Source organism: Chionomys nivalis, chromosome 22, assembly GCF_950005125.1.
Source record: "Chionomys nivalis chromosome 22, mChiNiv1.1, whole genome shotgun sequence".
Taxonomy (NCBI): Eukaryota; Metazoa; Chordata; class Mammalia; order Rodentia; family Cricetidae; genus Chionomys; species Chionomys nivalis.
Window position 1 is genome coordinate 3,826,395 of NC_080107.1, and position 26,206 is coordinate 3,852,600.

A 26,206-nucleotide genomic window follows, 5' to 3' on the forward strand; every position below is an offset into this window, starting at 1 on the left:
GAAGTCGAGGCACGCGGATCCCGAAGCCGGGCGGGGCGCACAGGGCGCAGTTCCGCCGCCGACCTGGCGGGGGCGCCGGCGCGGCCGATCAGGTGACCGAGCGCCGGTCCGGGCTACGGGAAGCCGCCTGGTTCTCAGCCGCCGCCGCCGCCGCCGCCGTCACGGCCGCCGTCGCCACACCTAGCGGAGGAGCCGGGAAAGGCGGCCCGGCCGGGTGGGGAGGGGGTACCGGGGTGGAGAGCGCCGCGGGTGGAGGCGGAAGGGCGGCGGGCGGGCGGGCGGAAGCGAGCGCCGCGGCTGCTGTGTCACGGCGCGGGTGGGCGCGCGGCATGGGCGCGCCGCGCTGAGGCGGAGGTCGCGGGCGGGCGGGCGGGCCTGAGGGAGGCGGCGAGCCGGGGAGTTGCGCGCCCGGCGGCGGCGGCGGCGGCGGCCGCACCATGTCGCGCTCCGTGCTGCAGCCCAGTCAGCAGAAGCTGGCGGAGAAGCTCACCATCCTCAACGACCGGGGCGTCGGCATGCTCACGCGCCTCTACAACATCAAGAAGGTGCGCACGGGCCGGCGAGGCCGGGCGGGGGTGCGGCGGCGGGGGCAAGGCCGCGGGGGTGGGGGGCGAGCTCGGCCTGCTCGCCCGGGGCCTCCGGGAGGCGCCGCGGCCTCGAGTGAGTCGCGGGGCCGGCCGGGCGGGAGCCATTTCCCGGGCGGGCGACGGGAACCGGCCGGGCCGCGCATGGCCGCCGCCGGCGCCTGGGTCTGCGGGAAGGGCGAGCGCGCGGCCTTCCCGGGCTACGGCGCACGGGCCCGGGTTTCTCGGCGTGGGAGTGGGGGAATGTGACGCCCGACCCTCCCTCCGCTCCCCACTTGGACCCTTGATTTTTTGGGTCGCTGGATAAAGCACCCCCTTCCCCCCGACAGCATGTTGACGTTCAGGAGAATTTCATTTTGGAGATGGACAGGAGGGGGAAGTGAGGGTGGAACCGGTTTTCGTCTGAAATAGTTGAGGGCTGTGAGTCACTAGAACAGGAATAACAACCTTTCCTCTCTGCTCCTCCTCGTCTTAGTTTTCCCAACCCTATCTGATGAGCACCAAAGCACCATGCCTTACAGTACAATGGCTGTGTACAATAAAAACCGAATCTGTTCCAGTTGCTGTCCCGATGATTTGAGTAGCTAGTGCAACTATTGCAGTCTGTGTCTTCAGATTAGGGAGTGCAAGGCTCTAAATAAGTTAAGAAAAGTAGAGATAAAGATAGGGGGAAAATGCCATTAATTTACCTTAACAGGCAAACAATCCCAAGTCCATTTATTTTGAGACAGCTGCCATAAGCCTCTAAATTTAGTAGGGAAGTTTGTGGTACAGTTTATACCCCCCCTACATCCTTGTGGGTTTCTATGTGTTAGCCATATTTTTCGTAATCTCGTTTTTAAAACCGTAACAAATATAGTTTTGACCGTAGCAATAGAGTACAGGTTGTGTGTGAGTATTGAAGATTCTTTTAAAAACTAAAGTCAAAGCATTCGAGAATAAACTTGTCTTACTCCTCCAGTTTGACTTAGACACTGTCCTTCTGAAGCACACTGTTTTCAGTTAGTGATACTAAGCGTCGGGAAAGGAAGGATGACTGTGTTGTTCTGGCTACTCCCTTGGTTTCAATGAATGGTTGTCTCTAAACACAGCCCAGTCTTGACCTGGGATGTCCCCATTCTGTTTGTGACATGGCAGAGCCCTCTGCATTCACTCTTTGATTGTAACGTTTCGGGGTTAGGAAAATTTAATTTTAGGTAGTATAAGTTGTATTGGTGGCAACTTTTGGATTTCACTGCTTAAGAAATTTGAAAGTCAAGTTCTATATGAACTTTTTTTTTTTTTTAAACCAAGTTGTCGGGTAGTGGGGGCACACACCTTTAATCTCAGCACTCGGGAGCCAGAGGATCTCTGTGAATTCGAGACCAGCCTGGTCTACAGAGCTAGTTCTAGGACAGGCTCCAAAGCCACAGAGAAACCCTGTCTCGAAAAACCAAAAGAAAAAAAAAAGAAGCCCAGCAAGTCAAATGTTGCTAAAAGTAAGTAGTGCTGTGGTGTTGTGGTTAGAGGAAATGGTTAGGATGGTTTCCAGAAGAGGAAGTGAGAGTAACATCAAAAGTGATTTGGGTGCTTGAGTGAAATGCTTTCTTTAATGCAGTCCAGTCACTAAACATTTTTATAGAATAAAAACAAACAGACTGTAGTATTTCATTTTCATGGAAAATAGTAAATGAAGTTTTAAGCGTTTAAACTTATAATTACAGTTTGCTGCCCCCTTTCAAAGTGTTTTTCGCTTCCTGTTTTGGGAAACCGCAGGCTCTTGTGTTGACGACTGAAATGGGAAATAAGTGGATGCCATCATTATATCTAATTGTCGAGCATCTCGAGTTCTTGAAATGCTATAGTTCATCACTTACATATATTTAGTTTCTTGAAATATTTTGCCTACTTGGCTCATGAATTTCTTATGAGAAGAGTAATTCATTTTGAAGACTAATACTTAGGGCATTATCTAGCACACAAGGCTTTGATAAGTGTTCACCGAAATTGGCTCTGTGTGTGTTAAATGCATGTGTTTATTTTGTGAGAGGGAGAGAGCAAGCAAGCAGGTGTGTGTGGAGGTTAGTGGATAACTTGTTTCTGTGATCAGACTCAGTGCCTTTACCCCTGGACCATTGCTGGCCCTTTGGATAGAATTAGAATCTTTTAGCCTATGGAATTGCCTGCCTATGTCAGCTGCCTGTCTAAACCCAGCTGGCTAAAGATCAAACAAAACATTTGTTCAAATAACTTGCCAAAGAAGTAAGATCTGTTCATCTTGTGTTTATAAGGTTCATGTTGTCTGTATTCTTATGGCAATATAAATCACATATTTTTATTTTTACAGTTTTTATATTTTTAAGTTTTATGTGTATGAGTGTTTTGCCTGCATGTATTTCTGTTCCACTTGTGTGCCGAGAGGCCAGAAGTAGGTCTTAGAACCCCTAGAGCTGGAAGTAAAATAGTTGTCAGTTCCTGCTCACACTTCAGTACCTGGCACAGGCGCTCCTGTCCATCATCGTATTTTTCCCAGTCTAAAATCGTTAGTCTCAAGTCTTCCACAATCCTATTTATACACTGCATTTGGCTAACCACACCTCTCTCTCTAATCAAGGTAGGAGCGTCTTGACACTGGATTTGATGCTCCTGTTTCTCTAGTGCTAGAGAAACATTCAGTGGATGGAGAGTAAATGCATGGGGAAAACCTCTCAACATTGAGACCACCTAAAAGATTAGCTTATGAGCAATCATTTTTCAAGATCCTTTTAAGACCTTTTGAGAGATTATTTGAAATTGTCATATATATAAATCTATTTACACATTAACAATTTAAGGTTTTGTGAAGTTTGATGTTATTAAAATACTGAAGTACTATGCTTAAACAAGGAATGCTTTCATCATTGTCTAATTAAGTATACATTTTACCAAAGCACACAATATTGTTAAATTCTTTTTTTTTTTTTGTTTTTTTTTTGTTTTTCGAGACAGGGTTTCTCTGTGGTTTTGGAGCCTGTCCTGGAACTAGCTCTTGTAGACCAGGCTGGTCTCGAACTCACAGAGATCCGCCTGCCTCTGCCTCCCAAGTGCTGGGATTAAAGGCGTGCGCCACCACTGCCCGGCTATTGTTAAATTCTTAATACAATCTTAAGAACTTACTATATTCACAAACAAATGACAAATACAATATGGAAAACAATGAGCAAGAAATCTTAGGCATGTGATTACCATTAATTAAACTCTTAATTAAACAAATTTAGCTTGAGTACTGTTAATGAAACAAACTTAGGCTAATCATGATTTCTAACTGTGTTTCTTTTATTGTAGGTTACATAGTTCTCAGTGTATAAAGTTACTATTTGACCTTGTGATTTCATACCCAAGATTGTGCTGGAAACCAAAATCCAGAGGCTGGGGTTGCTGAAGTGTTCTGACACCACGCCACACTCCCAGCTTCACTCATTGTCTTTGAAAATAAAAGTCTAAAGTGAAAATTAGGGAAGAAAAATTTTATTTCATTGTTACTCTTCATTCTGATTTTCTATTTTATATATACTTCCTCCAATTTAGCAAAATGTCCTATTTATTTCTTTTAGTTTTACTGATGTGTTCTTTCATCTTGTACACACACGTTAAAATGCATCAGGGACCAAATCGTAACATAAAGGGTGCAGAGGAGCCAGCTCAGCTGGAAAGGGTTTGCTACACAGGCGAAAGAGTCTGAGTTCAGTTCCCAGCACCAACCTAAAGTTCCAGATTTGTAATCCCAGCTCTAGGGACACAGAGACAGGTGGGTTCTTAAAGCTTGCTCGCTAACCAGCCAGCCTAATCTAATCAGCCTAATCAGCCAACCCCAGATCCCAGTGAGAGACCCCCCAACACACACACACACACAACACACATATATGTGTGTATGTATATACATATATACAGACATATGTATGTACATGTGCACGCAACTACTGTCAACCTATGTAAAGAAAATCACAAAGGAAAATTGTTGTGATCCAGCTGCCCTCACTCCCCCTGACTGACGGGAACTTCCTTGTGGTCTGTAATTGACAAGGATGTTTGTGTTCTTTCTGGCCGGTGGGTCTCCACAGAAGAAGTAGAAGTATAAAAGGTTGCTGGGCAAAATAAAGGTTGCTGTTCTTCCACCTGAAAAGAAGCCTCTGTATCTCAACCCCCCCCCCATCCTCCAGTCTCGGCTATCCAGGCTGCGCTGGCTGCAGCAGAAAATAAATTTAGCATGCAAAGTTGATACAAAATATATTTTACCAAATACATTTGAGTTAAAATTTAAAATTGCTAGCTTAAAATTTTCTCTCCTTTTAATACATTATAAAGCCAAACGGAAATCTCTATTGATACTCACTGATACACTGCTAACATGAAAACGACCCTTTCATATAAATTTCATCACAAGTAATCTGTAGTAAAAAGAAAAAATATTTCTCTACTTGTCATTTCTATAAGGGTATTGGCATCTTACTATTAAATGTATATTCCTTTTAGATGTTTAAAAAGTTGAATTGGGTCCACAACTAGGTCTCTGAAGAACCTGCTGTGGAGATTTCAGGAGCATTGAGATGACTCAGTGGGTGAAAGCCCTTCCGCCAGGCACAGTGACTGGAGAATGACTTCAGAGCCACAGGGCGCAAGGACGGCACTAACCCATCGCATACGTGAGCATGCGTGGGCATACGTGAGCGTGCCTCCTTCCACATCTCTCTCTGCACCCCCCACCCATGTACACAAAATAAATAAGTAAATAATGAAATTTTCTGAGCTGGAGAGATGGCTCAGCACTAAGAGCACTGGTTGCTTTTCCAGAGGATCTGGGTTTGATTCCCAGCACCCACATGCAGCTCCCCACTGTCCTTATTGTCAGTTCCAGGGATCTGAACCCTTTTCTGGCCTTCGGCAGCACCAGGCTTGTCCACAGTGCACAGGCAGGAATTAATAGAGATTAAATTCCACAACTTCTGTTCAGTAGACTAGATAAAGATACAAAGTAGGTTATAAAATACTCGTGCTAGCTAGTATTTAAATTTTTTTTAATATTTATTTATTATGTATACAATATTCTGTCTGTGTGTATCCCTGCAGGCCAGAAGAGGGCACCAGACCCCATTACAGATGGTTGTGAGCCACCATGTGGTTGCTGGGAATTGAACTCAGGACCTTTGGAAGAGCAGTCAGTGCTCTTAACCTCTGAGCCATCTCTCCAGCCCCGTATTTAAATTTTTTTAATGTGAGTGTGTGTGTGTGTGTGTGTGTGTGTGTGTGTATGCCCCAGTGTTGAAGTCAGAGGACAACTTTGGGAGGTTGTTCTTTTCTTCTTCATCTGTGTGTTGGGGATTAACTCTGGTCATCAGGCATGGGAGCAAGAGTCTTTAGCAGCTGAGCCATCTAGCAAACTTACTTTTAAAAAAAAGGCAAGCAGACTATACTCCCCTTAGATTTTCTTCTTCCAAGTTGAGACATTGTGAGTTGAGAGTCACATTCTAGGTCAAGCTTTATGACATTTGTTTTAACCTTGAACAAATTATTTATCATTCTTGGTTATAATTTATTAAGTGAGATCAGTGATTCTTAACCTACAGTTGAATTGTCCTTTTTTCATCATACATTAGAATTGTCTTGGGAAAAGTTGGGAATGTTCGAGTCAGGAAGTAGTGGTGGCCCTGAGAAGCTAGGAGAAAGCAGCCGTGCAGTCAGCTACTGCCCCGCTCTCCCCACAGCTAGCATTCAGAATTTGGTTGGTCAGCTAGCTTCTAACTACAGTTCTGGACGGTGGTGCAGGGTTCTCTTTAAACACAAGTGTCTTCACTGTACATGCCTGCCCTCGAGGCCTGCTGGGTGCTGCCCTGCATCTTCTGCCTTGTGAAGCCTGGGTAGACTCTACTACTGCACTGTGTCTCCAGTCCTCAGCACTACTGCACTGTGTCTCCAGTCCTCAGCACTACTGATTTCCAGTCTCAGGATCTGAAGTAGACAGTCCAGTTCTCCCTCATGGTGCAGTGCTGCTATTAACCTCAGATTTTGAGAGTTAAGTTGGCTTATTTATGTCAAGTATTAGTACAGTGCCTGGTAAAAAGGGATGCGTGGGCTTGGAGAGACGCCTCACTGATGAAGGGTTCTTACTGTTCTTCAGAGAACCTGAGTTTGGTTCCTAGCTCCCATATCTGGCTCACAGATACTGTGACTACAACTTCAGGGCATCCAACATTCTCCTTTGGCTTCTACAGACACCTGCAATCAACTTTCTCTCTTCCTCCCCTCCCCCCTTAAGCTTTAAAAAAGGAATAAACAGAATACATGTTGGCTGCTGTCCTTCTGTTTCTGGGTCTTGGACAGAGCAGACACTTCATAATTCACGATCCTTCCCATTAAGCCCAGCTCTGTTGCACTGCTAGAATCACTTCTTAAGTACCTTTTCACTACTTGACAGTAAAGTTGACATCTAATTAGTGTTCATACTGAATAACTGCAGACATGTGTTCTGCAGTGTTTCTTTAAAGATCTACTTAATGTTGAGCACAAGTATCTCAGTGTACAAAACTTTAAAAAAGTCTTTGTTTCATAAACTGACATAGTCTGTGTGTTGGAACTCAGACATGTAAGAAATGGGGTGACATAGTTATCTTGTGAATTGAATAGCTGTTAGAAACTTTAATGTGAGTCATTAGAATAATTTTATTTAGAATTGTTTTGATATGTACAAATGTTTGCTCACAAGTATATACATGTACCATGTGCCTGAGGAAGTCAGAAGAGGGCTTGGAATCCCCTGGAATTGGAGTTGTGGATGATTGTGAATCACTGCAGGCATGCTGGGACTGAGCCCAGGGTCCTTTGCAGGAGCAGCAAGTGCTCGTGACTGCTGGGAATTAGCATTTTAGTAAATGATTCTGAAGGATGTAATGGTTTGAAACTCTTAGATCATGATTTTCCCAAGATTTATGCCTGGAGAACAGAAGTTACAATTTCTTTATCTTTAGATCTGCAAATACTAACTTTAATTACGAGTTAGGATTATTAATAAAATTACATGAATTTGAAAGCATTTTTAATAATTTTGACACACTTTTCTCTCAGCCTCTTAGTCTAAACTACTAGTAAAGTATTTCTTTTTTTCCCTACTCAAACTCAGGGAAAGTACTAATCTAAAGTAGATATGCTGACCAAAATATAGGAGGTGCAGGAGAAAAAAGATTGGAATAGTAACCACTAATTCTGCAAATCAAGATTGTGCTATAGTTAAAAAAAAAAGACTTATCAAATCAGTTTTGAGCAGCTGAGTTATGATAAGAATGTAGTATATTTTTATGTATCACTTGGACATCCATCTAGAGATACACGTTTTGGTGTTGAAAATTTAAGTTAGAGGTTTGTAGTGACTAAACCCTTGATTAGGTCACTTTGTTTCCCTGAATCTCCTCTGTTCAGGTATGTCTAAAGCACAGTACCTTTGAATACAAGAACTGTCCAGGAAATGGTGCTTGTGCTTTCTTACTTTTGACTGTTTTGTTAATAATCTTTTATGAATAGATAGTGGGGTTTTGCGAGGGCATTATATTTGACTTTTTGCATCTTGGCAGGTTGTTGGAGAAAAGTAGCTTTAAGCATGTAAGGTTGAGCTGTGTAGTCTTAGCTGTAAACGCTTGAGGATAGGACTAAAAGGATTTCAGTGGTAGGCTAGCAGAAAAACTCAGAGCTTGTCTTGGTGTTTCTAGTCAAAGGCATTTTTTTTTTGTTTTTTTTTTGTTTTTTTTTTAAAGATTTATTTATTTATTATGTATACAACTTTCTGCCTCCATTTATACCCACACGCCAGAGGAGGGCGCCAGATCTCTTTACAGATGGTTTGGAGCCACCATGTGGTTGCTGGGAATTGAACTCAGGACCTCTGGAAGAGCAGGCAATGCTCTTAACCACTGAGCCAGCTCTCCAGCCCTCAAAGGCATTTGTTTTGTGACTTATATGTGTTCTGGAAATCTATTCCTGGTGATAACATTAGATTTTGGTTTTATGAGAAAATTAACTTACAGATGTTGAATAGCAATATGAATGTAAAATTGAAAGTTTTACTTTAAAAGTGAGATGTGATTTAGAACAATATTAAAATACTTATGTTCTATGCATCGAGATGAGCATTTTTCCTACCCTGTGTATATTTTAATCTTATGTCCACCTATAAGATAGGTAGTAATAGCTGGGCGGTGGTGGCGCACGCCTTTAATCCCAGCACTCGGGAGGCAGAGGCAGGCGGATCTCTGTGAGTTCGAGGCCAGCCTGGTCTAGAAGAGCTAGTTCCAGGGACAGGAACCAAAAACTACAGAGAAACCCTGTCTCAAAAAATCCAAAAAAAAAAAAAAAAAAAAAGATAGGTAGTAATAATATTCTTAATTAAATCATTGGGCTGTGGCCCACTGGGCCAGAAGACAGGCTCTCTCCCCCCTTTCCCTCCCTCCCTCCCTCCTTTCTTCCCTCCCTCCCCTTTTTCCTTCTTTCTTTCTTTTTGTATTGAGCATCCCTACTGGGGGAGGAGGTGGGGGTGTGCTCAGCATGAGTTACATAGCCAGCCCACCAAGGGGGCATTCAGGCTAATCTGGCTAGCTATCAAGCCTCAAGGATCTGCCTGTCTCTACCCTTCCCCAGTGCTGGGGTTACAGGCATTCTGCTGCACGGGGCTTTTACTTGGTTGCTAGAATCTCACAGCAGAGTTGTGACCTGATGAGCCATTTCTCAGCTCGTGTGGTTAACATGTTTAGATTCAGTCTTGGTTATGAGCCTTTCTGGGTGTGTTAGTACAGATGGCTTTAGTAGCTAAGTGTAGTGATGTTAGTAATTTTATAAAAAATTCTACTTTCTAGGATGACTAATCAAAAGTGAAGAATTAATTATAATTTTGATAACATGAGATACTTTCAAAAACAGTAGTGGGAAAATTAATCTTTCGAGACGGATTTCTGGTCAGTTGGAGTTTTTCTGCTGTGGTAGTGTTATGTGAAAGCCGTGACTGGGCTTCAGTGATAGCTCCTTACTGGTGTATCTTACCTGGGTAATTTAATCAGATCACAGTTTAGGGTTTTTTGTACTTTTCTCTTTTTTCCCGAGTATTTCCTATATAAATATCTTTTCATTAAGTAAAAATGTTAAGTAAGTTGGTTTTAGAAAAAGTAGACTGGAACTTCCGTGAGGTCCTTCTATTTGTATCAGGTTTTCTTTTTCTTTTCTTAAGCGTTCATTGTGTGAGTACATCTGTAAGTTCTTCCTACCCACAAACATGCCAACCTCTGTAGTGAGTGTGGAGCTTTTTAGGACAGGTTGTAATTATTGTCTCCAGTTTAGTAGAAGATACCAAGAGATGAAGGATAAAATCATTAACCCTTGATTTTACAGCTGTTAAGTCACCTAGCCAGGACTTGAACATGGGCATCCTATTTTAAAACTCATGTTCTTAGATATTGTGGTAGAATAAATTCTTAGCATATTTGCGTTCATGAGTTCAGACCTCAGCACCAGAAACCCCAAGTAAAACATAAAGCTATATTCTTCCCGTAAGCAAAACAAATACAGTATGTTCGACCCTAGGGTAAGTGAGGAATGGTGCGGCTGAGAGAGGGCCTCAAGTTAAGGAAGTTACACTAATGTGCTGGTTCTTGATACCGTGACATAGAGACTGTACTGATGACCAGTCTCCGCAGGAGACCGGCTTGGGTGACTGTCATGCTCCTTATTATAACCAATCCTGACAACGGTGTACATTTTCGAGCACTTCTGTGCCAGTCACTTTGTTAAAGCTTTACATGGGTTACTAAGCTCTTGAAACCCTCATGACACTGTGAGGTAAGTACTTACTTTCGCCCGCTTACAGAAGACGGAACTGAGACTGGGAAGTGTTACAAATGTGAGGCCCCAGAGCTAGCGAGTGGTAGGGATCGCAGCCTAACTGCTTAACAGAGTCGGGGTCACCTCTCAGGGGTGCACTTAACACATGCCCACCAAGCACACCCAAAGAAGCCATCCACTTCTAAAAGAAGTTATTATGTATGATTTTAGCTGTCCACTGAACTTCTAAAATTCCTTTTTTATTTTGTTTTCAATTTAAGAAGAGCTGCTTATATACAGGTATCTTTTACAATCTTCAGAAATGGGTATTGTTTTTATTGATAGCTGCTAATACTGTTAAAGTAATATGTAGACTTTTAAATAACTAGAATATAAAAGATACATATCATGAAAAGTCACTTTAGGACTCTGTACTCTTAGGCATGCTTTATATAAGGAAATGCTAATCTGTAGCTATTTCTAAAGGGCAGTTTCTTAGTTGTATGAGTCTTGGTTATGTGGTCGAATTCATGTTATATATAGCATCTTGAAGAAAGAGGACAAATTAGAAGACCAGTCTATCAAAAACTATTTCAAAGAAATTATAGTCTGAGGAAAAATAAGTTTATGCTAATATTATGTAGAAATTGATTTGCATAGTAGCCTTGTCATTCGCATTAAAGGTTAAGTTCTAAGTTAAAAAAATTGTTTGATCTAATTATGCTGAGAATTGGTACTGCATTCCTATTTCCATTTATAAAAATAGGGATGTTTTTATTGGCTCTCTTTATTTTATACTTTGACTTGAAAGCTAGGCGATATTTTAAAAATAGTTTCAATTTGAGCTGAAGTACAAAGTTCATCTTGTAACAATTCATTTTTATTCTTGGCTACCGTTTCTTTTTAAGGTATGTAAAATTTCACTAATGGCTTTTGCTCCTATTTTTATAGCTGCATGTAGTCTTTATTTTTCCTTCTTTCTAGTATTATTTAAGTTGGTTTAGAAAGACCACCAAGATACTGACATGGTTGTACACTTACACAGTAGTATTTAATCGATATGACTAGTGTAAACTGTATAACTATTGTGTGATAGAACTTGCTACCTAAGTACCTCATCAGTTGTAGCGCATACATTCTCATTTTGTATTGTTATTCGTAGTCCGCAGTGCATAAGTTTTCTACTGAAAAGTATGTCATAGTTTGACAATCATTGTTTACACGTAATTTTCTCTCTTTTTATTACAATGCTTCCCCAGCAAGGACAAGTTTGGAAGGTTTGCAAAGCTTTTCACCTTCCCTCTGCCCGCTTGCCCGCTTTCAGATCAGTCTCATGTTTCATAACTTCTCTTTCTGTAATCCACAACATAGACATAGTAAACCAGGTCAGGTTACAGTACTGTACCCCTCACACATGGCAGACATCACTGGGAAAGCATATGCTTTAAAAATGGAATAAAAAGCAAGAATGATACGATTTTTAATATTTTTCCCTAAGAAAAAGCATCTCATCCAAGCAGTTAGCTGTCACGTACTGTTCTGTTGGTTCTGCTGTTAGCCTTCCCAGTCGCACTTGTGCAGAGGAGGCTGCACTGAGATGTGACCGGATGGGGACAGTCCCAGCATTCCGTGTTTGTGAGAGAGGACAGGGGCAGGGGCTGCTGGTGTGAGGGGACACAGTGTTGTGACGCAGACGTCCAGAGGAGCAGGCAGTACACATTAGGAGTATAGGCCAGCTTCAGTGTGAGCAGCTTCCAGTTCTTTTGAACTAGGGCTCTTGTGTATTAAAATGTTGACAGTGAATGAGGAAACCATTTGGAAAAGACATTTTCAAACATAAGCCTTCATTTTATAACACTCAGAAACATTTTACTTAATATTTAATTTTGTAATACCTTATTAGCGCCAGATGAAAACAATCCTACCTCAAACCAAAAAGGTTTTTCATTTCTTTTCCTTTTTTTAGGTTTGAGCTTTTTCCTTCACTGCTGTTCTGCGCTAACTGCTTTAAAACTTCCCATGCGTTTTTTTCAGTAGAAGAGCATCTCTGTACTGTCTCCCATCGCATATCTCAGCTGTGACAATCCCTGCACTTTGCCTGTTCATTTTATCACCTGCTCACCAAAACAGTAAATCTTTCTAACTTCTGATTTCAGATGTGCTATTCTTCTTGATTTTAGGAAGATACATTTCACTTTTTTCATTGCTGTTGTCTTTTTAGGCATGTGGAGATCCCAAGGCTAAACCATCCTACCTTATTGATAAAAACCTGGAGTCTGCTGTGAAATTCATAGTCAGAAAATTTCCTGCTGTAGAGACGCGCAACAACAATGTAAGTTGTCCCGATTTTCTCCTTGGCGCCACCCGTGTGTGAGAAGAGCAATGTTCAGTGGGGTGTTGTTTCTCCCATTAACCTAATGCTGTGTGCAGCATTTGATGCACAGATTTTAGACCTTGCTTAAATGCTTTTAAAGACATTATTCATATCTCTGAAATTCGAAAAACTTCTAGCTACATGTTATGCGGAAAAGTGAAATTGTAATTTCTTACACCATTTTTTTTTTTTTTTTGAAGTTACAATAAGAATAGTTAATGCATAGACGATAAACAGTGCTCCAGATGTGTGTGTGGTTACTTGGGGCATCTTGTTATTCTTATATCATTAACTTAATTTTCTTTGGAGGTTGGCAGTGGCTTTTCACAGAGCTCTTACTGCTTTCATAAACAGCTGATTTTGCTTTTAAGTTGTATTTGCTTCCCTGGCATTTTCTTGGCTTCCAAAAGCATTTCTGGAAGTTAGTGAGGTTATGGTATAAGGTCTTTATTCTCATATTAGTTCCTGTGTGAAAGTTTTCTTGCATAAAGTTTGGACATATTTAATCTTTCTACTGTGCTTATTCGGGGCAGTTTTTTAGAGTAATCATAGAAATAACCAATTTCAGAATTTTGTTTTTCTGTAACATACTTATAAAAGTTTTATTGACTTGGAATCTTTTCACAAGTCATCATTTTGCTTTTATTTTTCCTTGATGTTCCCATACTGCAATCCTTGCTTTCTTTTTGCTTTATAAAAATTTAGTCTAGCAAATTCTCCTTATGAGTGCCCCGGTCTTGAGAATCTATTTAAAAGGTAGATTGTCACATTTTATCCTCAAATGATATGTATCGTAGATTTATATTTCTCTTGTTTCTAATGCTTAAAACATTTTAATGTAGAGAGAAATGTTAGTCAGAATTAGTAAAAATAAGTCAGGTACTCTAAAAAAAAAAGAGTCTTGGTTTAGATTGCTTGTGCTTTTTAAATACTTTTTTTAAAAGTCTGTTTTTATAGAAGTTTGGGTTGGTAAAAATCTTAATTTTCTAAAAGATTGTATGAGTTTATGTATTAGGGTTTTATTTATTTATTTTTCGAGACAGTTTCTTTGTAGCTTTTTTTTTTTTTTTTTTGGTTTTTCGAGACAGGGTTTCTCTGTGGTTTTGGAGCCTGTCCTGGAACTAGCTCTTGTAGACCAGGCTGGCCTCGAACTCACAGAGATCCGCATGCCTCTGCCTCCCGAGTGCTGGGATTAAAGGCGTGCGCCACCACCGCCTGGCTCTTTGTAGCTTTTGTATCCTGTCCTGGAACTAGCTCTTGTAGACCAGACTAGCCTCGAACTCACAGAGATCCACCTGCCTCTGCCTCCCAAGTGCTAAAATTAAAGGTGTGTACCCACTGATTGATTGTGTAAAGAAATCACAAAGAGGGGGCTGGAGAGATGGCTCAGTGGTTAAGAGCATTGCCTGCTCTTCCAAAGGTCCTGAGTTCAATTCCCGGCAACCACATGGTGGCTCACAACCATCTGTAATGAGTTCTGGTGTCCTCTTCTGGCCTGCAGACATACACACAGACAGAATATTGTATCCATAATGAATAAACTAATAAATATTTAAAAAAAAAAAGAAATCACAAAGAGATCCTGATAAGAAAAATTATATTCAAAGCACATACTTTTAAAAAGGCAGTTATTTAATATGATTAATTAAAAAAAGAAGCCAGCATAATGGTATTTTACTGAATAATTTCCATACAAGCAAAAATAAAAGTAAATAGAAAACATGTACTTGTTTGCATTGCAAAGTAAAATAGTTGCATAATCTACCAGGTGTGGTAGTGCACTGTTTTGGGCAGAGGCAGGCAGCTCGTGGTGACGACCAGATTGGTCTACATATGGAGTTCCAGGCCCCCAGGACTGCGTTGAGACTTTCTCACAGTCTCTATGGAAAGGCCACGTGTTAGGTGTGAACAGTAATTTGCTCTCTTTTGGGAGATTATGAACTCATCCGAAATAATAGAGTTTTAGTGGAAATCTGTCACTTAATTCTGTATATGCCTACTTGTTTCTATAAAGTATCTGACGTGAAAATGTCTTAATTTAGCATGGTAATTTTCATATGGCACATTTACTGAATATGAGATTTTATTAGGAGCTGATTAGGTACATAATAACTGTTTAATAATAATAAACATTTTCTTAATAGCCATTTAATAGTTTTTACTGTTCTCAAGATGCTTGGCAGATACTTGTAATAATAATACTCTGCTGATCTTTGTCCTTCAATAGTATTTCTTCCTTTTTCAGTATCAAAAGCATAAAATTTGATAAACACTATTGAGGTATATTTCACATGCTGTACAATTTATCTCTGAAGTGTGAGGATTAAGGTTTTTAGTGTCTTCACAGAGTCATTCTGAGTCACAGGTACCCTATTGTTGGCCCACATGAAATAAACTCTTCATGGGTTTTTAATGTGTTCAACAATCCTGTCACTTTTAGAGCAGTTACTCACCCAGAAGAGACTCTGCTTCCTGAGCATTCGGGATCCCTGATTCCCTGCCAGCCTCCCGGTTCTAGGCAAGCACTGATGTATTTATTCTGTGTGTGTGCCTATTCTTGAACTCTTAGGTAAAGATAATCATGACATGGAGTATTTTCTGACTGGCTTCTGCCATTTAGTACAGTGTTTTCCAGGTTTATCCAGATGCTAGCAGATTTCACACTTCACCTCTTATTATTGTGAAAATTATCCTGCTGTGAATGTAAAATATTTTATGGATTCATAAACTGATAGATGTTTGTATTGTTTTTACTTTTCTTGACCATGAATAATAGAATATTATGAACTTTTTTGTGTGTAAGCATATATATACTTAGTTCACTTTTAATGCTCATATTTTATGAGTAAACTGCTGTGATATGCATTTTTTTCTGTGTTGAACCTATAAAATTGATAACACGATGTTAACTGCTAGGACTATATGTACGGTTTACTCTGCAGAGCCTGTGTGTCATATGCTTTGACAGTTATTCCGTATAAGATATTCTGAAGATATTCTGTGCTACTTGTCTTTTGTTTGTTCACAGTGTATTATGTATTGACTCTTTCCTTTTTTTTTTTTTTTTTTTTGGTTTTTGAAAACAGGGTTTCTCTGTAGCTTTGGGGCCTGTTCTGGAACTAGCTCTTGTAGACCAGGCTGGCCTTGAACTCACAGAGGTCCGCCTGCCTCTGCCTGTGATTAAAGTGCTGGAATTAAAGGCCTGGCCCCTGTGTTGACTCTTTGAGAGGTCTTGTATCAGTTTTAGTCTGGGTCTGCTAAATAGTGGTGATAGACTCCTAGCTAGTTTAGATTAGGAAATAAGAAGTTGAGCTTTGTAATTACTTTTTAGTTCCATAAAGTTGGTTAATGAAGGTTACACATCTTATTGCAGCACTCAAGAGACAGAGGGAGGTGATCTCTTGAGTTTGAGGCCAGCCTGTTCTACAAAATGATTTTCAGGCCAGCTAGAGCTATATAGTGAAACTCTGTCTCCAAACAAAAATTATTAGTTAATGCAAGTTTAAAGATTTGAATGGCAGTGTCTGGAATCCATGGGCAGTGGCAGATTTCCGTCTGCTCTTCCCTGTCATCTTGTGCCACAGAACATGCTCGTGTGTGCCCACAGTTGGCACTGTGCTTAATTCCTGCTTTACAGGTAGCACTGTCCTTCATTTGAGGAAAGGATCTCAAGAACAGAGATTGTTTTCATGAAAATTAAACAAGTTTTTTGAAGTTTCTAAAATAGATTCTTTACGAAAAAGGTTACTCTTACAACATTGCAGCTGAGACTGTTTCTGGTTTTGGTTCCTTCTTTAGTGACTGGCCTCCTTCCTCTTCTCTCTAAGCCTTTTAGCTCTGGTGGAAGCCATGAGCACAGCCTTGAGGGGTCTGTCAGAGAGAGCGCTGCTGTTGGCAGTGGGGTGTTAGGTAGTGCATCCTCGCCATTTCCATCTTGTTCTTATTCAGGGCTCTTTGTGCACAGTTACTGTGTATTCAGTTCTGGATTTAGGGAGAAAAAAACTGTACCAAAGAATGAGGGGTGCCTTCATTCCCCAGCTATAATACTGAACTAAATGCCTCATGTGCTTCTAATTAAATTGATGAAATGAAGTTTTGGTATAACCTACTGGTCTTATAATTATAGTAGTCACTTATTTTGTCTTTGTATGTGCTAGGCTGTGTATTTTGGTAGATTTCATTTAATTTCAGACTGTCCAACTTATTGAACTATTAATTTCCATTATCCTGAAAGTTCAGCTGTAATGTCTGTATTTCTTCTAGATGTCTGATCCAATATGAGGAATACAGGAGAAACCCATATAAAGCAATATTACTGTTCATAGGAAAATTTTTAAGTATCCACATGTACATATTTAAGTTCTTGCTATTTTTTCAAATACTTTAACTTAATTTTTTTCTTCTATTTTTTTTTTTTAAATAAGAAAAATACTACCCTGTAATCCCAGTTCTTAGAAGGTAGATGCAGGAAGATCAGGAGGTCAAGGACATTCACAGTTACAAATTCTAAGCCAGCCTGGGCAACATGAAACCATGTTTCGAAATGCAAACAAACAAAAGAATGAAAAAAATTCTGTTATTACAAAAATTTTCATTATGCATTTGTGTATAATATTTTATTTTATTTCCCAGCGTAATTGGAAAATATTAATCACTGCCAAATATGTATAGAATTTAATTAGGGTCCAAGAACAAGGACATTGTTGGTGTGTAGAGGGTAGCAAAGGTGACACAAGGATTCTGGACCAGAAAACATACAGTTTTCAAAATACTTTGAAAGCATATGCCTCATATACTTCAAAGTAAGCTGATAAAATGGAATTTCATCATAACAAACTGGTTTTATAATTATAATAGCCATTTATTTTGTCTTTATTTGTGCTGGGCTGTACATTTTGGTATATTTCATTTAATTTCAAACTGTCCAAATTTTCATATTTTCTTTTCTTTTTTGGTTTTTCGAGATAGGGTTTCCTCTGTATACCCCTGGCTATCCTGAAACTTGCTTTATAGACTGGGATGGCCTCAAACTCAGACATCCCACCTGCCTCTGTGTCTTAAGAGTTGGGATTAAAGACATGTGTCACCACCGCCAGCTTAAAATCATATTTTCAACCAAAGAAAAATAGTTTAAGTTATAGATATTACTTCTTAGGGAAGCACAATATTACAAGAGACTATGCAACAGAAAAATTATTTTCTCTTTAAACTCACATTTTTAAACACTATTTTTAATCCCTGGTGCTTGATAATAGAGAATATCAAATATTTGATGAAGAACAAGCCTATTTAGTACCAACATTGACTTGTATTAATAGAACTATGAGGACCCAAAATCTTTTTAAGCTAAAAAATCCCAGTGCTTTTTAAAAAGTAAATTAACTCTCATTAATGATGTTGTAGGTAGGGTTCCTGAAAATAACCTTGTAAAAGAATAAGATCCCCAGCTTTAAAAACCTAAGTCTGTTGGTGTGGTAGTGGTTTTGGAGTAGATGCAAGACTGCCTTTGATATGCCAACTGTGTGAAGGAGGTTGAAGGAAATGATAAAACATTTAAATTCCTTCTTGGTCAGCCCTTAAGGGGCTTTTCTTGGTTTGCTGTGGTTTCTGCTGTGAGGGTGGTGTAGTGGTTAGGGTGAACTTTGGAATCGGAACTGAGGTTATGGACCAGCTAAGATATTCAGGAAACATCTGGCATCTAGAGGCACCATTTTTCTTCTGTCTAAAATGAGAATAATTCCCATCTGAAGGAGTTGAATATGCCTTAAAGCATTCAGTGCACTCTGGCAGGTGATTTTAAGAACAGTAGCTATTGTTACCTTACCTCCTTGATTCCCTGGTTTACCTCGAAGCCAGTAGGTTTCCAATTGACCCCTCCCCATTGCTTCTGTGGCTTTGATGAGCTAGCGTGCTGCTTTCTGTGGTTTGAATGTCTACTATCCTTTGAGTAGCTCCATGTTGGGCAGCAGACTTTGTTTCTAGTATTGAAAAGTATTCTTTTTTCCTTTCTATTGTGTTCCCTGCCCTGAGCCATTATCATGGAACTTGCTTGTTTAAACTAGAATCTTTATAGTCTCTGTTCGCTTCTATAAAACTGCAGGCTGGTTATTTGGGGCTTGTCTTCAGCTCTGCACAGTCTCATGAACTTACCTCATTCAGGTATAAGTACCTGTTGAGACAGGTACTGTCTGTCATAAGCCAAACATTGATTTTTATGTTTTCTAATCTCCCCATTTGCTATTCCTTTTATTCTTCAACAGGGGGAGTAAACCACACCAATATTTCTCTCTGGCATCTCACATATCTGTCTTTACGGACCAAACCATTCCCTTATTTTTGAATCTCTGATGTCTGGGAGATATAACTCTGATGTTTAGGAGACATAGATCACAAGTAAACTTGGGTTTAGAAGGAATCATCATGATATATACAGTATTATAAACTTTGGTGGTGTACTTCAGTATGAGTGCATGTATTTCCTGATGGGAGCTTGATAGAATATTGGTTTTAATTAAATTGAACTTTAATTCTAAAAACTAAAAGAATTTCAGTTTAGTGAGAAATAACACAGTCAATAATATTATTTTAAATAACAACAAGAAAGAAGACCTGATGGTTTTAAACAAATATCTGTATTTACTGGGGAGAGGAAGCCAAAGAAAAATGGGCACAGTGGAAGGTTGTGTACAGCAGGTGATGTGTTAGGCTTGAGAGGCCCACAAAGAACTGAGTAGAGTCACTGCAACAAATTGTACGTTTTACAAGCGCCAAACTGAAGTGACTGTGAGGTGAAGCAGGTGTGGCTCTGCTTTAAGGATGTGTGAAAGGTGACTGGTGTCACCATTTCTATACTGTCCTAAACAAACAACTCAGAACGTTTGATTTCAGCCATGAACGGCTGTTCTAAATCCGTTGTATGTTAGGCATACTTTGAACTACCTTTTTACTTAAAATGGGGAAGTTTTCTTAATAAAATGAGACAGTTAAAAAAAATTGTACGTTTTAATCTGGAACTCAGGTTAGAGTTAGGAGTAAGCTAAGAATCAAAGAGAGCATTGTTGGGATTTTAAGATTTGAGAAAGTGTGTTAACCATTGAGGACAGAGAGAGGCTGACTTGATAGGAGAAACTGAAGTAGTGTCCTGGCTCAGCTCCTCTTGATGATGGAGTTAGGTTGTGATCAAGTCAGTGTGTGTATCTGCTTTCTCTTACTGTAGGCTTCATCAGTCAGTTGTAAGAGGGAGAGAAGGACCAGGGATAGTTGCAATGATGGGCCATTTAAACTTAAGATGGACAAGAAAGGGACTAGGATATGATGATGAGTTGACTAGTCAAAGGAGCCTCTGAGCTCAGAGATTTGGTGGAGGTATATTCTCTCTCTCTCCAATGTCATCTAACATCTCCAGGCTTCCCAAGAATGATAGATGTCTTAAAAGAAGCCACGATAACTTAAAAGATAAATTTTATAATTTTGTTTTTGGCTTCCGATTAAGGAAACTACCATTCTGCCCTGTTAGTATGTACCCAGATAATTCATGGCCTTCCTCCATCAGGCTCCCTGTCCCCACAGCACTCAGCTGTGGCCTTTCTTCCTGTGTGCACAGCACAAGGCCTTACCCTTCCTGTTGTTACCAGTTGGTGAGTGGCTTGAAACAAATGTGGGAAGTATAGCTTCCCACCATCTTTGAATTTCTCTCTAGAAATAGTTGTAGAACTAGCTTCTCAACTGTGTGTTTATCTTCGGCATCAAACATGTCTAGTGAATCCCTCACTGTACTTCATAGTTCATTTAGTAGTCTGTCTCCAGACTTTTCCTCAGCTTCTCCCACAGTGTCTCATGCTTCATTGCAGTGTTTGTTCACAAAGAAGGAATGATTTATTTAGCAATCAAATTTCATTCACTTGGCTGAGTCTCAACTGAAAACTAGGAAAGAAAGCAGGTCTAACTGAAGAAAATCCAAATTTTCTCTAACAAAATAAAAATTGTCTTTATAAGATATGTTGTAGCAGCACTGATTATTCATTCCAAACTGGCAACAGATCAGATGCCCATCAACTAACTGACTAATGAATAAACAAAGCATGATTAACACTCCCTGTTCCTAACCGAATTTCTGGAGGCTCAAAGAACACTACTGAGACACAGTTATGCTACAGCTGAACATTAAGGACATTATACTGAGTGAGGGAGTCAACGAACCAAGCTGTGCACACTGTTTGAGTCTGTGCTACAGGAAGTGTTTAGAAAAGGGGAGGTTTATTGAGACAGGAAACAATTATTATTTGCACTGGGCTGAGAGTCAAACCTAGATTAATTGCCAGTGAGCACAGGGAACATTTTTGGAATGATGGAGATCTACTAAGCTAAATAGGGTTGGTGGCTTAATAAGTATAAATATACTAAAATTATACAAATGTATAATCTTGGGAAATAAGAAGTGATATTCTCTAATCACTGAAGTTTATTCACGGGGCTTTCTGCTTCATAGCTCAGCTAGTTGAATTTTCTTAGTTCTACAGGAATATATGTAATTTTAAACACACTATGCATTAAAGGGTACTACTTTTCCTTGGAAACATGATTATTGAAGGGAGAGAAATAAAAACCTTAAAAATACAGTGCCTAAGGGGCAGGAACTGGGGAGATGGCTCAGTGGCTCAAGTTTGGACCACATGTGTAAAAGCTGGCCATGGTAGTGCGTATCTGTAACCCCAGTGCTGGGGGAGGGGGGTTGCCTCAGAGACAGGGAGACTATCAGAGCTTGATGGTCAGCCAGTCTGTCCAAATCAATTATATATGGAGAACTTTTAGTAGGATCCTATGATCTTTAACAAAAAAAAGGAACAAAACCTTTGTTTTAATTTGAATTTTCAGGTAACTTTAAAAGATTTATTTATTGGTATGCACATACCATTTTTTTAGTTACTTCTTTTATAGTTATCTGTTCTGGAATGACATGATCAAATAGTTTGCCCAGTTTTGGGGATTTAATAAAGCAATTCAGTCACTGTATATCTGTATATGTTAAGATACACTCACCTGGGAAATGAGTTCATTTAGTAAGCAGAAAAGTTTAAGTTAAGGCCTTCTTTATGTTTTTCCTTTGGGAAGCTTGAGAATCACCTATTTATAGTGCACTCTGCACTCAGGCTGTAGATGCTGGAGCTCTGAAAAAACAGCCCCGCCCCCGTTCCTGTAGAGCTTCGTTCAGATGGACATGGTAGACGACAAAGTGGATGAATGTGCACTTTCTTCTTGAGATGAGTGGGTGAAGCACGGTTAATACAAACCCAGACACAGACATTGGGCTTCAACCTGAAGGTCAGAAGAGCAAAACTGCCATTATCTCACCTCCACCTCAGTCCAAAATGGCCATCCTGCCTCCAGGGATCTTAGAATGAGACTGAGTCTGAGAGCTGTCTCCTGCTTTATAATCCTCTGTAGTTCTGGGATTAAAGGCCTTCACCACTGCTGCCTGATTTCTATGACTAGCTAGTATGGCTACTGGGATTAAAGGTGTGTGCCATTGTTGCCTGGTCTGTAAGGCTGACCAGGGCGGCTGTTTTACTTTTCTGATCCTCAGGCAGGTTTTATTTATTAAAATACAAATGAAATGCCGCTACAGTGTGAGAAAGAAATAGGAAGCAAGGCAGGGTTTTGAGCCGTGGTCCCCACCGCTCCTAGCACTGTGACCCTTTAACACAGTTCCTCATGTTGTGGTGACCCCCAACAGTAATTATTTTTGTTGCTCCTTCACAACTGTGACTTTGCTACTGTTATGAACTGTAATGTGAATATTTTATACGCAGGATATCTGACATGCGATCCCTGTGAAAGGGCCATTTGAGAACCACTGAGTTAGCGACTAGTAGGAAGGAAGCTTATGTTAGACCAGTAGCCCTCAGCAGTGTGGCCTTCACTGAGAGTGAGCAAAGGACTTCCAGACGTGACTAAGCAGAGGCAAGAGCTCTGAGGTTGGTGACATGCCCCAGGGCCGGCTACTGCACGTAGGGGCTATTGAGAAAGAAAACGTCAGGTGTCTGTGAGATTATATTTTATTTTAACCATGCCAGGAGATTACTGAAATTTAAAACTTTATTTTGAAATAACATTAGACGGACATAAAGTTTTAAGGAACACAGAGCTCTCACACTGCCCTTCCCACTGTGTAGCGTATTGCATGACCTCCATTAGAACTGCTTCTTCTCAAGGGGTGTGTGTGTGCTGTGCCTTCAGGTGCACACTCTGCTGAGCCCTGTGGAGATGCCCGAGGAGCACAGGTCCAGAGACCAGTTAGGGAGAAGGAGCTAGGGCAGTTCAGAAAGGCATATGAGCCCTTTCTTATTTAAATTATTGTGTAGACTCTTACCAAGACACTGAACAGTTTTCCTGAAACTAGGTTTCTTGCTTTTCTGGTTTTGTGTTTTGTTTTTGGCATGGTTTTGAGACTAGATGAGGCTGGGCTGGAACTCTCAATCCTGCCTTAGCTTCTGATTGCTGGAATCACAGATGTGTGTCACTGTACAACCCAACGTTTTTCCTTTGAGAGCAATGAGCTAGACCAAGAAAAATATGTATATATACAGAACTTCAGTAATGAAGGTGATAACTATACTTAACACCTCTAGCCATGTTCTTGTGTTAAAGATTAGTGAGTTAGCCCTGCTAAGTGCTGCTCCTTCAGGAATTTACTAATGCCTTTCTTAGAAAGTAACAAAAAGTAGCAAATGCTAAATTTCAGTTTACATTTGTCTGTCTGAAAAATGCTATCTTAATTGAACTGAGATTAATCAACAAGATATTCAGTGTAAAAATGCAATTTCCATGTCTCATGTATGCTCTATTTCAGATTTTGCTTACCTATTTTAATATTAAGGACAATGGCACCGGGCCAGAAAACATAATGAAAGCATTATACAAATGTTTTGCTAAAGTATTTTCATGTATCACATGAATAGACTTTTCAGTTGTTGAATATATGATTTTCAAGTAGAACCTCTGTAATGTTCTGCTATATAACAACACCAGTTAATTATTGCACGTGCATGTTTTAAATCATCTCCAACTTTGAACCTGGCATTAATTGTTTTTAGGTTTATCATTCACTTTGAAAACAAAAATATATTTCTTTCTGTTTTTTCCCTTGTAGTTGAAGCCTGAGAATTATATTGTTTGACATCTTTCATTCGTGGTTTTATGAAGTTTATTTTCACTAAAATAGGGAACTTAATTGTGACCAGTAGGTAGAATCATATGATGCTTTAAAATACTAGATGAGTGCTGGACACCCAGTGCGTACTCAGCAAATCCTTGTTTAGGTTTAGTCTGCGTACTGTGAGTAGTGTTGGGATTAATGATACAGTAGTTAGTGTTTGCTTGTTTGGAATAATGGTCTGGAACCTCCTTTATTATTCTCCTTCCATTTAATACACAGTGTGTAGGTGTTAGCCACTATCCAGTATTGTCATGTGTCAATTTATACAATTGCCTTGGTTAAGCCTATCAATTAGTTTCCACGTGGTAATGAAGGTGTTAGACTTTGAGCTGTTAAGTAAGCCACTTACCCTTTTTTGTTTGTAATATTGGAAATGGACTGTCTAAAAAGCATTTCTTCCCAAATATGTCGTCTGTCATTATGATCCTTCATTTAAGACATTTGGATTGGATACTTCCTGATATGTAGAGCTGTTTTTGCAAACTAAAGCCATGAGTCTTGAGCGCTGGCTGTCTCTATTGCTGGGATTACAGTGACAAGCTAGAAAGCAGTGCCTGCCCTCAGGAGGAAGGTTTTGTGCTGAGGGAGGATGTTCAGTCAAGGATGGTTCCTGGAAAATGGTGTTTGCATTTAAGATGAGTGGTTTAGGATAGTGGGATTTGGATATAAATGTGAGATTTTGATAGCTCTATAGGGAAACAGTTAGAAATCATGAACTGTGCATAGAAAATAGCAAAATTTGTTTACTGTGTAGTCTGTGGATGGATGTAGGGGAGATTGAGTCTGGAAAAGTAAAGGGACAGGCTGTAGAGAGCATTAATAACTCCCTTACTTGGAACTTCCCGTGTAGTCACTGTAGCTGATATAGAACCTAGTAATACTTGCTTTGGGAAAGTTAAAGGAGAAGTTTAGACTAAGGGGCTTCTATTATCGAAAAGGGAAATGGTAGGTGGAAATAGAACACATTTGAGAAGAATGAGATTTCTCACTTTGGCTGTTTTTAAGTAGATGATTAACTTTGCTAAATTTGTTTTGGGCCTTATAGGTAGTACATGTAATTTTATAAAAATTAGTCATATAATTTTATAAAAAACTATAAATATATATTACTTTCTTGATACATGAAATGAAGGTTTGTGTAAAAGATCATTAAGGTTTATAAGAGCATGATGTGTCATTAACTGCAGATTAGGATGTTGAGGTGGAATGGAAGGCACTGTTAATATTTGCCTTAGTGGAATTAAAAAGTCCCAGAGCAGCTATATTATCTTCGTATCTTTTTGTTTGTTTGGTTTTTGTTTTTTTGAGACAGGGTTTCTTTACATAGCTCTCACTGTCCTGGAACTCGCTATATAGACCAGGCTGGCCTGATCTTCACAGAGAGATCCACCAGTCTCTGCCTCGAGTGCTGGGATTAAAGGCATATACCATCACACCTAGCTTTTCATATCTTGTTTTTTCAGCCTTTTCTCTATTGTACATTGGAACTAAATTTATAGAACTGAAGAATACAGAAAGACAGGGAATTGTTTTGAAACATATATATTATACAAAATAGTTAACTCTTCTCATAGAGGGAGGACACACACATCGCTGCAGGTGTATAACTTTTTTCACGTTTTTGGGGAGAAAGGAGATTGAGTTACTCATGTTTCCCAGACATAATTCCTTCTCTAAATGTCCTTACACAGAGGTATTTAGGGTGTTTTGCCAGACTGCTTGCTGTTTTCAATCAGCTTTTCTGAAAGACACTTTTAATGATGTTAGGCTTAGTTTTGTAAACTTTCTGACTTACCATAATGGCTCAATGTAGTTATGTGTGGGGATGTCTCCTCAGGCTCCCATGTAAGTATACATGACCTTATAAGGACCTGGACATGGTGTGGACTTTTGGTACCATGTTGGACATTTTTAAGTGCTGCCTTGTAGTTTTCTCATGTCCTCAGTGCTTCTCAGACATTTCTCAGGTATTTAGGTCACTCGAGCTATGTTGTTTAAAAGGCAGATTCTTACTCAGCAGGCCTGAGGTGGGACAAAGATTCCGCCTTTCTAATGAGACTCTAAGTGATAATCGTTAGACAACACACAGAATATCCAGGCTCTGGATGGCCGCCTGGGCACACTGTGAAATAAGGCATCAAAAAGGACTGGTCTCCCAGAGATGATGGCAGTAGCTGGTTTACGAGGGAAAGGTGGCACTTGTTAGCTCAGTAATCCAGC

At 39.9% G+C, this 26,206-nt stretch overlaps 1 protein-coding gene across 4 annotated transcripts in view; it reads left to right on the forward strand.

Moving 5' to 3' along the window:
* The first annotated feature begins 357 nt into the window (after positions 1–357).
* Nckap1 (NCK associated protein 1) overlaps positions 358–26,206 on the forward strand; it is a 76,047-nt gene continuing 50,198 nt past the window's right edge. For 2 of the 4 annotated variants that reach the window (XM_057754698.1, XM_057754699.1), the window contains exons 1-3: positions 358–545; positions 11,657–11,674; positions 12,619–12,729. In XM_057754698.1, the coding sequence (XP_057610681.1) occupies positions 438–545; positions 11,657–11,674; positions 12,619–12,729 (237 nt within the window). In that variant the 5' untranslated portion in view covers positions 358–437. The remainder of the gene's footprint in view (positions 546–11,656; positions 11,675–12,618; positions 12,730–26,206) is intronic. The other 2 variants (XM_057754700.1, XM_057754701.1) reach the window with 1 other exon arrangement.